Genomic DNA, 14,232 nt, shown 5'->3' with positions numbered 1-14,232 from the left:
TGATTTCGTCTGCCTTTTTGCTCACAAATACAGACGGTAGTCAGGGGGACAGTGGTGAGCCAAATATTAAACTTAACACATTAAAACAGTGAGGAATAAAAGTGATGGATGTCCCAGAGCAACGGAAATGATGTCTGTTGTCAGTTTCGCACATAGATTAAATTAATGAAAAGGACTTTCTGTAGTTACAGATGAGTTAAACCAAAACATTGTTGTCAATAGTCGCCATGTTTGTTGGTATCAGTAGTTGATCTGTCACCGCCCCCTGGGCTGCGTCCGAAATTGCATACTTCCACCCTAATGAGTATGCAAAATGAGTATGCAAGATTTTTTAGTGCGTCTGAAACATTAGTACGTACTCAATAGTAGCTCTATCCATACTCATTCCGGATAATTTCTTTAGTGTGGATTGATGGACACTAGCCGAGCAGAAACTTCCCACAATGCAATGCAGCGGCGCTTGGTTGCTAAGTGATACGTATATGTCATAAGTATAATATTAAGTATAATAATATTATTATTATATAATATTAATATTATAATATTCGTATATAATAATATTATATAATGTCATCTTGTTTCGGCCAGAATAAACGGGAAAGAGCGGAGCGGTGCTACCGCTGCTGCTGCTATGCTGCTGTGACACATCACTTCCTCCCAACGGCAGGGAGTGACGTGTGCGCTCTTAATAGTACGTCCGAATGAATGCACACTACTGATATTTACTCAAAAGTGTGCCGAACTTAAGGATACTTTTTAGTATATACTTTTTAGTATGGCATTTCGGACGCACCGCTGGTGGATCTGTTGCTTAACAACCAAACAAATGTAAACAAAGCCAGGAGGTAATGATGGAAACAATATTTGGAATAGACAAATGTACAAATTAACGAAAATAGAGCATATTTTATGCTTTAAAGTCCAGCATTAAGTAAGCAGCAAGTGAAAAATATTGAAGACGGTTGCCAGAGGTCCTGGGGAGAGACTTCCCACAAGTTCAACCTGAGGTCAGGCTCTTCATGGCTCCATTGGAATCATGTTAGATGTTGAAATTCGATGGATTAAGACTGAAAAAGATAAATATGTCTTATGTGGAAGGATTGCCAGGAAGACGTCTTCACTCTAATGTCATTGTATGAATCAGTGATCAGAAAATTGACTGGTAAAAGTACTTTTTTACATAGCCAGTTCATGTTTACCTTTTGAATATAACACCATCAAGGAGGTCATGGATGCACCAGGAGGGGTTGTCTTGCTTGACCCAAGCAACTAAAGTATTAGGAAACATTTTGCAACGCCTGCTTGTAATGTCTTGTGTCAAAACAGTTTTGTTTCAAAAAGGTTTTCCATGTTTGCACATTGCATGTTTCCATGACAGCTTAGCGGCGAACGAGGCCCGATTGGGGGTTGATTGATCGTTTCATAGTGGCCCATGTAAACTGCCCACTTTGGTTCATTTATGTGGTGGCACCCATTTTTGGTCCCCGCGAGGAATTCACATGAGGCCAACATGGACAACCCCATGAATCCTCAAAAGACCTTCAGAAACATGATGTTAAATGAATAAAATGACAGTTTTAGGTTTACATTGGATGTTGGACTGTTGTAGTCTCCCTATGAAAATCACGAGGGGAATAAAAGGTCAACTGATGTGTTCCAGGTGACCAAGAAGTACCAGCTGAACGCTCCATCGATGGACCAGCTGCAAGCCTGCTATTCTCTTCACTTCGGTGAGCCGTTTCCTCTGGTGCAGTACATGTCTCTGTATGACAACATGGAAGTTAAGAAGCCGCCTCTGCAGCCCGAATCAGCGGTAAAACCCCAAACTAGTGCAAAGAAGACAACTGCAGGTATATAAACGTATAGTTTCATGCATAATAAATTAAGATCGTCATTAATTCCATGCTTTCAAAATGCGTAATTCCATATCCTCTCACCACAACAACGACAGAGCCTGAAAAGGAGGCGCCAACAGCTGCCGGCCCCAGCTTCCTCAACGGATCGGACTTCCCGGCGCTGGGAGCAGTGGCGAGCCCGACCAAAGAGCAGCGGAGCAAAGGGAGAGACGCCAAGCACAGAGAAGCTTACCACGCCCAGCTGAGAGAAGTCCATGGAGGTAATATGAGAGCGATGGAGGCCATGGAGGAGGATGACGAGGACCTGACAGGGAGGAGGAGGAACAGGGCCGTGGACCCGGATATGGTCAACAATCTGATGCAGAGAGCCATACAAGAAATCGCTGCTGATGGAGAGTTGGTCACCAAGGAAAAGGTACAGAGGGGCAGAATAAATCATTTGATGTGATCTGTTTACTGATTTCTGCAACGATTGAAGGAAAGAAATGATTGTGAACTATTGAAGCCGCTTCTTTTGTCTTTATTATGCTGTTGCATTAACAATGGTCACCAGCACGAACTCATCAGCTGGAAGAGAACCATGAATGAAAAAGTTGTACATAGCAATTGTCAAAAAGATTCAGAAAATAAATAAATAAATAAATAAAAGTATCATCTGGTCTTTGCCAGGGGCCTCATTTATAAAAGAGTGCCTAGGATTCATACTAAAAGTGTACGTGCGCTCAAAAAATTTGATTTATAAAACTGTGTGCACGCACACCTGCATGCAATGTTCTCTTTATAAATCACAGTCCACCTGGAAGGTTGCGCAGGTGAATTTGCCTCATATCCCGCCCTCTACACGCCCACTTTCTACCATGATCAAAGTTTGCGCAGAGATACGCACATTTTCCCGTTAAGTTTCTTTTTATAAATCCCAACCTTTGCGTAGAAGGTGGCGTGCACATCTTTCAAGCCCTGTTTTGTGCGCACGCAAGCTTTATAAATGAGGCCCCAGGTCTTTAAACTCAGGAAAGCTGCAGCCTCAGAGGAACAACAACTTGTTTAACAATAACTTTGGAGCAGTTTTTCATGTCTGCTTTCAATTTCTCTTCCATCCATCCCATAAACCACCTCTAACATCAGCCACACTTTATTTGGGTTTTGGGAATGTCGTCTGATGTGACCCCAGATGTGTTTTTAACTGTCAGGAGTTTCATTTGTACGTCCAGTTTATTCTAAATTCTTTGATTAGAGATTTATCAGCTCCAAACACAACACAAACAGTTTATGTAGCAGATATCCCCCCTCCCCACAAAAAAGCAGGTTTTTCATCTGTGCGTTTCCGTCTTCCGGCGCCCCCATTCATTTGACACCCAGCTACTTCACGAGACTGTTGTCAAGTATATTGATAACGAGACGAGGAGATCTGCGGCTTGCAGGGTTTGATTGATGAGACAAAGAGCTAGTTATAAAAGTGTACTCTGGGGTTTTCATGTATTAGAGGGGGTGAACTGTATCCCAGCAGACGGGCTCTGACTGACACAAGCTATCATTTTATTGTAAAACAGGCCGGTGTTTAACATGTATGGTATTGTCTTCTGACTCCTGCATTCAGGTGATATCCCGAGTGCACAGGACCATTCCCTCTTTGGACCCTGGAAAGCTAAAACACTGGAACTTACCAGCTCTTAAAGACCTACAGTACCTCATAAGAGAGGTCAATATGTTCATAGAGGTAGGAACGTGTACGTTTGCTATCAAATTGTTGTTTTCTGAGAGTTAAGTTTCTGCACTGAGAACCTTTTCTGTCTCTCTGTCAGTCCACTGAGGCAGTGACATCCATTTGTACGCTGTACGAGCTGGGCCAGTCGCTGGCCGGCCTGAAGAACAAGAAACACTACGAGGAGCTGAACCTCGGGCCTCTGTGCAAACTACCCAACATATACCGCTTGTTCAAAATGGACAGCAACACAAAGGATGATGACATCCGGGAGATCGAAACCGTCGACATCCTAAAGGTAGCACGAGACACAACACGAGATTGCTCTAAAAGAAGTGCAGATGTAGTCATTTTTATCCTCAAAATTGAGAAATGGGGATGGTTTTGCTCTTACCGCACAAGCTTCTGTGTTAATAATGATGTAACTTTGTGTTTTGTTTCTTTTGTTTAGCACCTTAACCAATATAGGAGGAAGCAGGGCAACCAAAAAGTGGACCCGCCTGAGTTCTTGAAGTATCTGGCCGACAACTACAACTGTGATTCTCCGTACGAGCTTGGCATCAGGATAACTGGCTTTGGCCTGCCCATATCGGTAAGAGCCCGGAGATTTTGAAACATTCAGGATGGTGAAATGATTACTAATTACCCAACGAAAGCAAATGCTCCTTGTTTTTTTTTTATTAATTTTTTTTGCTGTGATGGTGAGTTCCTGTGAGAGCACCACGCTTATTCACATGGATTTTTTTTTCCACAATATGTTTATTGTGGTTTTTTACATTTTTTCAAACATACAACATTACGCATACATTACACAGACACATAGTTAGTTAATATTTATTTTGGTCAATCACAAGCATATATACATTTAACTTGCACCATTCTCAATACAAACATAAATAATCATATTGGATTAAGGAATGGGGAGGAAAAATATAATAAATAAATGAAATGTAAAATTAAAAAATAAAATAAAATAAATAAAAATTATATTCTCCACAATATTTACAAGTTTTTTTCAGGTAAATCTTGCACTTTCATCTGTCATAATGTTCATACATGGTTCCCAGAGTCGACAAAGTCTTTCCGTTTTCCCTTAGCAATGTACGTTAGTCTTTCCAGTCCAATAGAGTTAGAAAGCTCCCTTATCCACATCTTCAATGTAGGATTATCCATACTTTTCCAACATAATGCAATAGCTCTTCTGGCCTGGACTGTATATTGCTTTGATGTTTGTAGGAAGTTCCTTGGGTATATTCCAAGCACACAAAGTTTGGCATTTAGGGGGACTTTAGCATTAAACATCTCTGACAAACAATTTATAACATCCTTCCAGATGTTTTGGATCTGAAACATTCCCATAAGCAGTGAAATAATGTTTCTATCTCATTCAAACATTCATATGGTGTTTTAACTGAGGTTATGTGCATTCTCATTAACCACTTATATTGAAGTAGTCGAAACCTTGTGTTTATATTCATATGGATTTAAATAGCCCACACAGGAGAAATGCTTAAAAAATAGGTACAGTAACAAAATCAAATTTAAGAAGTCAAAATATACATGATGTCATTACTGTCATATTGTATTTAAAACCCCCCTATGTAGTAAAAGTACTTCTTGTTGGCTAAGGTTCACAGATACCTGGATATCATTTAGAAATGGGATGAAAGTGGACTTCCGGTGTCCCACAGGGCTTAGTGCTAGGGCTTATCCTGTTCAGTCTATACATGCAGCCCTTTGGAAAATATTATCCACAGTATGTAAAAACTGCTTTGCTTGTATGTCAGAGAAATGATTTCATGGCATGCTGCATTAATACTTTTACTTCTGTGTCATTTGAAGACACTGTCAAAGGTGAAGCGTGAAGAGCACCAGATCCTGGACCGCTCCAGAGACATCATCCAGAAGGAGCTGGAGGAGGAGACGCTCGATCGCATGAGGAAAGTCAAGAAGAGCGTTTTAGAGTCCCTGCGAGGCGCAGGCGTCTTCTCCGCTGCAGGAAGCATGGATTTGAGGAAGAAGTACGCCTCCGTGCTGGCGTCCGACGTCGTGCTGGAAGTGTTATCGAACGCTGCAGGAGTGTTCAGTCCCAGAATGGCCAAGGTGGGTGCCAGATGATAACATGCGCTCTATTAACAGATCCGTTGTCTGCTCAAATGCATCAGAGGAAGTTGCTAAATCACAGTCTTGAATATTTTCTTGGCAGCTTCATGGTTGTGTGGTAATCTTTTGTCCTTAATACTCTTCCAACAACTATGGGGATTTAATTCCACTAAACCTACAAGAAGCTTCAGGGCTGCTCTCCACTTCTCATTAAAAAAGGTGTCATCCATCATCTCCTAATCCTTGATGAAAATGCAGGAAAGAAGTTGGATTTTACACGTTAAAGTTGAGATTAAACTCATAATGCCACCTTCCTGCTTCACCAACTTGTGGGATTAGCTCTCCTCTGAGGAATGGATCCTGTTCATGTGTAACTGTGAGGTCATCACTGTTAAAATGCTCCTTTCTATAACATTCAGGTGGCTCCATTCATTTTCCAACATGTAATTGAGAGATGAGTCAGCCGTAGCATTAGGAGCTCCATGTTTAATAATGTCTTTTTCCACCAAAACTACCATCGGGACGTGGTGTTGCGAGGCAAGACTTCATGGATCAAAACCTAGGGCCACAAATTGTGAATAATGACCAAAAAATTGAGAATACACTACTACTGTCATTTAGCAGACGCTTTTATCCAAAGCGACTTAAATCTGAGAGAACAAACACACCATTTTGCCCGGGGAGCAATTAGGTTTAAGAGCCTTGCTCAGGGGCCCAGGATGGATCATCTTGGTTGCCATTCCTGGGTCCTCCAGACCCAAACCCACCTCTGCAGCCACTAGACTACCACTCCCAATACAAGGAGCTGAAACATGTTTCACCTGTAGGGTGACTGGACTCTGCGTTAGGGATAAATTCAGTCATCTGTGTATTTGACAGCGGTTTGCTGAGACATGATGACATTTCAGCTGATCACTGTGACGTGACGCTGAGGATATCCTAACATGTATTCTGCAGGCAGGACCCAGGTTCTCCCAGCAGAACACTAAACAAACCACCATGCTGCCTGCTGGTGCCATGACCTCCCCAGGTCAGAAATGCACATGCAGCCAGCTTTCCCAATATCTAAATAAATATCAGCCTCCTGCTGTTTGACTCCAAACCTATATTGGCAAGGCAAGTTTATTTGTATAGCACAATTCAACACAAGGTAATACAAAGTGCTTTACATCAACATTAAAAGCAACAAGACACAATTAAACAGTAAATAACAAATACAATTAAATAAAATGATAAGAACAGAGGTAAAATAATAAAAAGGGCAAGTTGTTCAAAAGTAAGGGCAGTAGAGTACAGCAGGTACATCTCATTCTTACAATGGCAAGAATTACATTTCTATACGGCCGAAACGTACAAAGACCGAGTCAAATACAGTATTTTAGTTTATTTAGTTTAGTTTATTTAAGGATCCCCATTAGAAGCACACAAATGTGCCTCTAGTCTTCCTGGGGTCCTGAACATAAAAATACAGTACAGTGCAGTCATACAATAAAAAAAACGACAACAAAACATTTTAAAAAAACAATTAAGCAGGCTGCACGGACCTAAAATGATAAAAACATAAATTTAAGAGTAATACTGATAAACAGTAAAGTAAGTAGAGCCAAATTAAAAATAATCAAGAGAGAACAAAGACAATCAGACAGGCTGATTGTATAACAGACTATACCAGACACAGAACATGCTCAACAGACGAACAGTATAATCCACAGAGTACAAACAAATAAAAAAATAAAAGTAAAATAAAATAAAGTATCCAAAAATAAAATAAAGTATCCAAAAAAGTAATCTGAAACAATTTGTACGATGAATTAAACCAATTTGACAATTCTATGCAACAATGCCTTTTTCCAGGTCTTATTTCACACAACTGACGAGAATTACGTTTCTATACGGTCAAAACGTACAAAGACCGGGTCAAATACAGTATTACCAAAGTAATCTGTGCATTGATGAGACAGTCTTTGAAGTTTGAAGTTTGAATTTATTCACAATACCATAATAATAGTTATAATAATACAATCAAATTAAGTGGGTAGAGTGAATGGGTCCCCCAAGGAAGCTAGGAAAGCTTATAGGTGGGGGCCCATAGTTCATATGGTATCAAGGTAGTTCTTCCTTCCTGGGAGCACTTTTAGTTGCCTCAACTGCTGCAGACAGGGTTAGAGACGATGTTTCTCTCATCAGAATCCATCCGACCCTCAAGCTTGCCCATATTTCCGCGTCCAACACGTCAACTTGCTCCCTTGCTGCCTAATATACCCCAGCTGCTGCCAAGTGACATTATAATGAGCTAATTCTTGGTTTTCATTTCACCTGTCATTGCTCATAATGTTCCAGCTAATTGTGCATGGCACAGGGGTGTAGAAGTTTGACACGCTTCATTTATAGAAAGGAAATACTGGAGGGAAAAGGGCGTGCGCAGCCATATCAGCAATATAAGTTTATAGGACGTAATTGCTTTGCTGTTCCAGCCGTGTGACGCGCTCACGTCATGCATGAATGTTGGCCAGATGAAACACACTGGAGTCAGTGTTTGCTTTGGCAGGGAAACAGGGGTGTGCTTGTTTTGTGCGTCTATTCAGAGATTACATCACGGGAATGTTTAATGACACGCAGCTTTATTGGTTTCCAACGCAGCACGTGGAGAGCTTCCTGGCTCAGGTGTCCAACGACCGTCTGGCCAGGGCTCTGTTTCAGCTGGCCATCTGCGGAGGCTCGCTGGCCGTTCCACAAGACATTGTGCCCAAAGACAAGGCCTCCAAAGGCTCAGAAGCGACGAAAGCTGCAGACAGAGACTCCAAACCCCTCCCCAGCGAAGGTTCCTCCATCTGAATGAATGTTTCTGCCGTTGGTCTTATGTTTGTCTGATGAGATCTTGTCCACACTGACACGTCTGCCGTGTGTCTCGCAGCTAAAGTGAAGCAGAGTGTCCGAGACGGCCTGGGTGCTCAGAGCTCAGCCGTCACTCTGGCCCACATGGCTACTCTGGAGAAGAAGCTGACCAAACAGTTCCACGTCAAAGATTTCCTCGCTTTAGAGCAAGGCACTTTCCTGGACTTCCTGGTGAAGCACATGCAGGTGCTGCTTTCATTTCTATTTTTTGACGTGATATGATTGGACAGCAGCCCACATTGTTCACACTCGCCTCTCTCTGGTGCTGTGCAGATGCTGCAGGAGATGCTTGGCTCTTTTATCATCCTGGGAAACAACATGGATGTGGCTGGGACTGGATTCAGGCCCAGCAGACAGGACGTGTTTGAATTCATCAAACAGTGCGGCCACGTATCCTCCACGGATCCAGATGAAGTGAGTCGTAGATGCTAAGCAACATGCTTTATGTTTATGTTTATGTTTATTTGTTTGCACTTACAAACATACAAGCATCGAAAAAAAGAACAGAAAAAAAAACAAAGATAAAATGTGCAGGAAAGATCATGAAGCCCGACGGGCTTATAAGCGATCCTCCCCTCTTAAACATACAAATAATTATAATCAACACTTTACACCCCCCCTCCCCACCCAATACCCCCTTCCTCATATGCACATACACACATGTGCATATTTACAACTCATACAAAGAAATAAATGATCAGAAACAAACAAAAAGGTCAGCAAACAATTTTATCATTTGAATATAATGAAACCAGAAATTGTTTTAAATTTGTTTTAAATATTGACAAAGATGGAGAGATGTTTACCACGTGTTGATGACTATTCCACAGCTCTGCACCATGATACTTCAGCAGAAACTGACCCCTTGTGGTGAGATTCTTAGGCAGATGGATATAATTGGCTTGCCTGGTACTATATTGATGAACATCAGAATTCAGAGTGAAAGAATTATCAAAACACTCAGGCAAAAGATCTCTCCTAAATCTGGTTTTATAGACAAAAGTACAAATTTGAATTGTGTTTATGTCATACATTTTTAAGAGCTTAAGCTTATGAAAAATTGGCAAAGACTGAACAAATGCATTTGAAAACGTGACACTTCTGACAAATCTTTTTTGTAACAGGTAGATCTTCTTAAGACTAGTGTAATAGTTAGAATGCTCTTCCCTGAAACCAGAAGGGAGCGTTAACTTCTCCTCGTCCCGCAGCTTTCTCAGATTGAGTCGGCGCTGAGGTCCCACTACAGACTCCGGGACAGTCGGGACCTGGGCTTCGGCGCCCTGCACATGCTGGTCGGCCTCGTCCAGCGGCAGAGGGAGCTGGCCGGAGGGGGAATCAGCCCAGTCTTCTACGAGTCAGCCCTGCTGGCCAAATTCAGCAAGACAAGGTCGGCTTTGTTCCCAGACAGACGTCTCTTTAGTCGATTTAGAAACAAACAACCAGAAAGTTAACAAAGAACCATCAAAACTGCTGTTTGAGAGCTCAAAAATCATTTTCAACCATTTAAATGATTAATTATTTAAACCTTTGAACTCCCTTATATGCAGTACTCGAGTTGAGGGGGGATGAGGGGGGATGGCATCCCCCCCCGAAATAAAAACAGTCAAAATCATCCCCCCTGTAAAATTGACATCCCCCCTTTCCATCCCTTATATCATTTCATCAATGAATGTTTACTGCTATTTCAACATTTAGAGTCATCACCAGAAAAATAAGACCAGAAAAATAACTTATTTGACAATTTTCACCTGTTTCAAGTAAATTTTCACTTGAAATAAGTAGGAAAATCTGCCAGTGGGATTTATATTAATTTATCCTCTCATTACAAGCAAAAAAATCTTGTTCCACTGGCAGATTTTTCTACTTATTTTAAGTGAAAATCTACTTGAAACCGGGGAAAATTGTTGTTTTTTCCAGTGATGAGTCTTGTTTTAAGTGTAATGAGATTTTTTTTTTACTAAAATGAGACATTTTAACTAGAAATAAGACAAATATTCTTGTTAAGATTTTGAGTTTTTGCAGTGATCCATTTTACTTATCCTGTGAAGGACAGAGTCATATTGATAAGTTCAGAAAACTGTTTTTTATTGTTGTGTTTTGATGTATTAGATGTAAGGCCAGTGGATATTTAAAGTTTACAGAAGGCTGCATTTAACTGCTACTATGTCATTCCTGCAGTATTTCTGCAGGTGTTTTTGTCACTGCTATTATTTGTAATATATTATATTATTTGTAATCAGCACAAATTATCTGTCCCCATATGATAAAATCCACCATCCCCCCTGAATTCTTTTTACAACTCGAGTACTGCTTATATGGATCCTCAGTTTTAATGAAGCTGGGATAAACATGCAATAGTTAATCTACGTTGGTTCTCCTTCCAGTGCTGACTGTGGCTCTGAGTCGGTGGGGCGCCTGGGCGAGGTGTCCAAGGCCCAGGCTCTGGCCAGCCTGCTCTCCTGCCCCCTGCTGGAGGATTTAAGCGACTGGAGTCTGTGGGAGCTGATCTTTAAACCCGTTCATGGCTCCCTCAAAGATTTCATTGAAAAAAACGCAGGTGAGAATCTGCCTTTCTCTACTATTTATAGTTTTCTTTTCATCACACAATATTGCATCATGGAGGACAAAATGAACCTGATCAACCAGCCATTTTCTGTTTCTGTGAAGTCATTACCAGTACCATTATTATTGAACAAAAATATAACTAAAAAGAAAATACCAATTATGTGGTAAATCTTAAGTACCCCCACGATTCCTTAGCTCTTAGTTCCACCTCAACAGTCACTTCCTGTATGACTATGGCCTTTTCTTCTTTACAGCACTTCTTCAGTTTGGGATTTGGGGAATTTTCTTTTATGCAACATTTCTCTTTTTAGTTGAGCTGAGTTGAGATGTACAGGGACTTGTAAGTGCGCATTGACAGAGAAGTCTGGGAAGTGATGTTGCACTTGACTGGAACTGTACAGGAGGATGATTACCAGTTTTCCTAATGATGGTAGATAGACCCGACTAACAACTTTAACCTGAAGTGGGATTTAATGAGCGTGAAGACCATCGCATATAATTCACATCACCTTCAAAACTCAGCAACCAATCAGTGACTCTTTGTTCCCGCTGGTTTCATGTGTAAATGTTTCTCTGCAAGACAAACCTGATCACAGAGTAACCTGATATTGATTTTAGGGGACAAATCAACTCAAATCATGTCAGAAAATGTTACGGCCAGATCACCTCACTGTGGAAGTTTTCCCTTTAGGTTCACAACCATTATATTTGAAGGATTTGCCCTGTTTTCTTCTAAAAAGCAGATATTATGAACTTAGACACTTGATTTGCTGGTTTTTGTTGATTTTATCTGCAGCTAAGTCTAATGCGTCACGTGTAAATCAGTTCTTTCGTTAGCACAGTGCTGTGGTTTATAAACAGTTTCAGCCCAAAATCTCAAGAAACATCTGAATTCAAATCCATCCTAAAGACCTGTTATACATTATCAATCTTATTGTTCAGTAAATGTTTATTTAAGGTTGGTTTACTGGACTAAAATCAAAAGTAGCATCAAAGGCATTTAAACCAGTTAGACCACAAAATTAAACATAACAATGACAAAAATGGATAAAGGGAGATTTTATCTAGCTTGTCGGTTTTATCCATATTGACCTTTTAATTCATTAACTGTTCCAGCTGTTGGGTGTGTAAATTGATTTAGTAAGAAATAGTTTCTGTGAGTCGTATGTGTCTCTGTCTCAGCCAGCACAGGTCTGGCAGCGTTGGAGGTGACTCCAGGTCTGCTGCTCAGGATCACCACAGACACAGGAGAGAAACACTTCTCCAGCTCCGTCTCAGCCCTCAACCCCATCGGCGCCGCGGGGCATCTCGTGTCCATGGTGGTCGCGGACGGTATAGACAACGCCCCCACAGCCCTGCTGGCCAATCACATGGAGCGCTCTCTGGCAACGGCCGTGGCCGAAGAAGGTAGCGATGCCGCCAGGGTTTATTTGAATTTTAAATGATAGCAGGGACATTTCTTCAGCTGGAATAATGCAGTCCAGAGGAAGCTCAACAGTATCATCACCAAAATAACGTGCATGTTTTTAGATCTGCCCCAGGCTGAATATGATACGGCGGGTTACAGAAGAGTCGCCAAATTCCTTCTGGACTGCTTGACACGAATTCCCACCAGAACCTGCCAAGCTCTTCTGCAGCAGGTAAGTCACTGCTCCTACGCAGGAAAGTCACATGCAAGACTTTGTACCACTTCTTATATTCCCATGTTTCTCGTGTGTGAAAGCATAAGACAAATTGTCTTATCCTAGTGGATCTTAGTATCAGGCAAATGCAACCGTGCCCTTATTTATGTAACAGAAATAAGGCCAAAAAGCAAAAACAGCATCTGGGTAACATGCAGCTACCGATAACATGCAGCTTGGGGCCACTAATCATCAATCCTGAGCAGAAGCCCAAAATTATAGCAATTGTGTTGACACGAGGCCAATAGGGAACGACATAAGCAATCGCTTCAAATCTATTTAGATTTTCTTTCCCTTTCAGCTTATTTTTGTCTGATAGGAAACTCATCTCGGCCGCTTGTATCCGCGATCTTGTCCTTTCGGTCACTACCCAAAGTTCATGACCATAGGTGAGGGTAGGGGCCTAGATTGACCGGTAAATCGAGAGCTTCGCCTTTCGACTCAGCTCCCTCTTCACCACGACGGTCCAGTACATCGACCGCATAACTGCGGACGCTGCACCGATCCGTCTGTCAATCTCCCGCTCCATCGTTCCCCTCACTCGTGAACAAGACCCCGTGATACTTGAACTCCTCCACCTGAGGCAGGACTTCCCCACCCACCCGGAGAAGGCACGCCACCCTTTCCCGGTGGAGAACCATGGCCTCGGTTTTGGAGGTGCTGATTCTCATCCCTGCCGCGTCGCACTCGGCCTCAAACCGCCCCAGCACATGCTGGAGGTCCCGGTCCGATGAAGCCAACAGGACAACATCATCTGCAAAAAGCAGAGACGAAATCCTGTGGTTCCCAAACCGGAACCCCTTCGGCCCCTGGATGCGCCTAGAAATCCTGTCCATAAAGATTATGAACAGGACCGGTGACAAAGGGCAGCCCTGCCGGAGTCCAACAAGCACCGGGAACAAGTCTGACTTACTTACAATGCGAACCAGACTCCTGCTTCGATCATACAGAGACCGGACAGCCCTTAATAGAGCGCCCCCCACAAAAATATGTATGATTTAAAAAAGATGGTTCAAACTTTGGCACATGACTGCAGATTATTATTGAAAGGAAATCATATAACATCATTTACTCTGTAGCATTTACTTGTAGATAAGAAGCAGTAGATAATGAGATGATTGAGCTAATTTTTCTTTGTTTTGATAGAATTTTGATAGAATAGTTGGTAACTTGATGTTGTCAATAGATCGGCTGGAAGTAGAAAATCAACCTGTGCTTCCTTGCAAACAGATCAGTGGTTTTAAGGCTGCGTCCCAATTGAACCGCTCGCCCTCGTTTTCTTCACTAACCCTAACTTTTGCGCGTTCCCGTGAAGGTAGTGGTGTCCCAATTCCTCTTTTCACCAAGGGGGAGGCGGCATAACGAGGGCTAGGGGCTGAGAATAGCCCCTTCAAATCGAGGGATTTCAGATGCTGACTTGGCGAGCGAG

General features: G+C 42.0%; 1 protein-coding gene across 2 annotated transcripts in view; it reads left to right on the top strand.

Moving 5' to 3' along the window:
- Positions 1-14,232, top strand: part of wu:fj29h11 (uncharacterized) — a 67,054-nt gene that overhangs the window by 9,589 nt on the left and 43,233 nt on the right. For both annotated transcript variants that reach the window (XM_061708156.1, XM_061708157.1), the window contains exons 3-15: positions 1,661-1,850; positions 1,952-2,271; positions 3,454-3,573; positions 3,659-3,856; positions 4,010-4,150; positions 5,401-5,661; positions 8,302-8,482; positions 8,576-8,742; positions 8,830-8,970; positions 9,765-9,943; positions 10,941-11,113; positions 12,304-12,528; positions 12,652-12,761. In XM_061708156.1, coding sequence (XP_061564140.1) covers positions 1,661-1,850; positions 1,952-2,271; positions 3,454-3,573; positions 3,659-3,856; positions 4,010-4,150; positions 5,401-5,661; positions 8,302-8,482; positions 8,576-8,742; positions 8,830-8,970; positions 9,765-9,943; positions 10,941-11,113; positions 12,304-12,528; positions 12,652-12,761 — 2,406 coding nt within the window. The remainder of the gene's footprint in view (positions 1-1,660; positions 1,851-1,951; positions 2,272-3,453; positions 3,574-3,658; positions 3,857-4,009; positions 4,151-5,400; positions 5,662-8,301; positions 8,483-8,575; positions 8,743-8,829; positions 8,971-9,764; positions 9,944-10,940; positions 11,114-12,303; positions 12,529-12,651; positions 12,762-14,232) is intronic.

This window comes from Cololabis saira, chromosome 19, assembly GCF_033807715.1.
Source record: "Cololabis saira isolate AMF1-May2022 chromosome 19, fColSai1.1, whole genome shotgun sequence".
NCBI classification, from domain to species: Eukaryota; Metazoa; Chordata; class Actinopteri; order Beloniformes; family Belonidae; genus Cololabis; species Cololabis saira.
The sequence above is the reverse complement of the archived record's forward strand: the minus strand, read 5'-3'. Positions and strand labels throughout refer to the sequence as shown.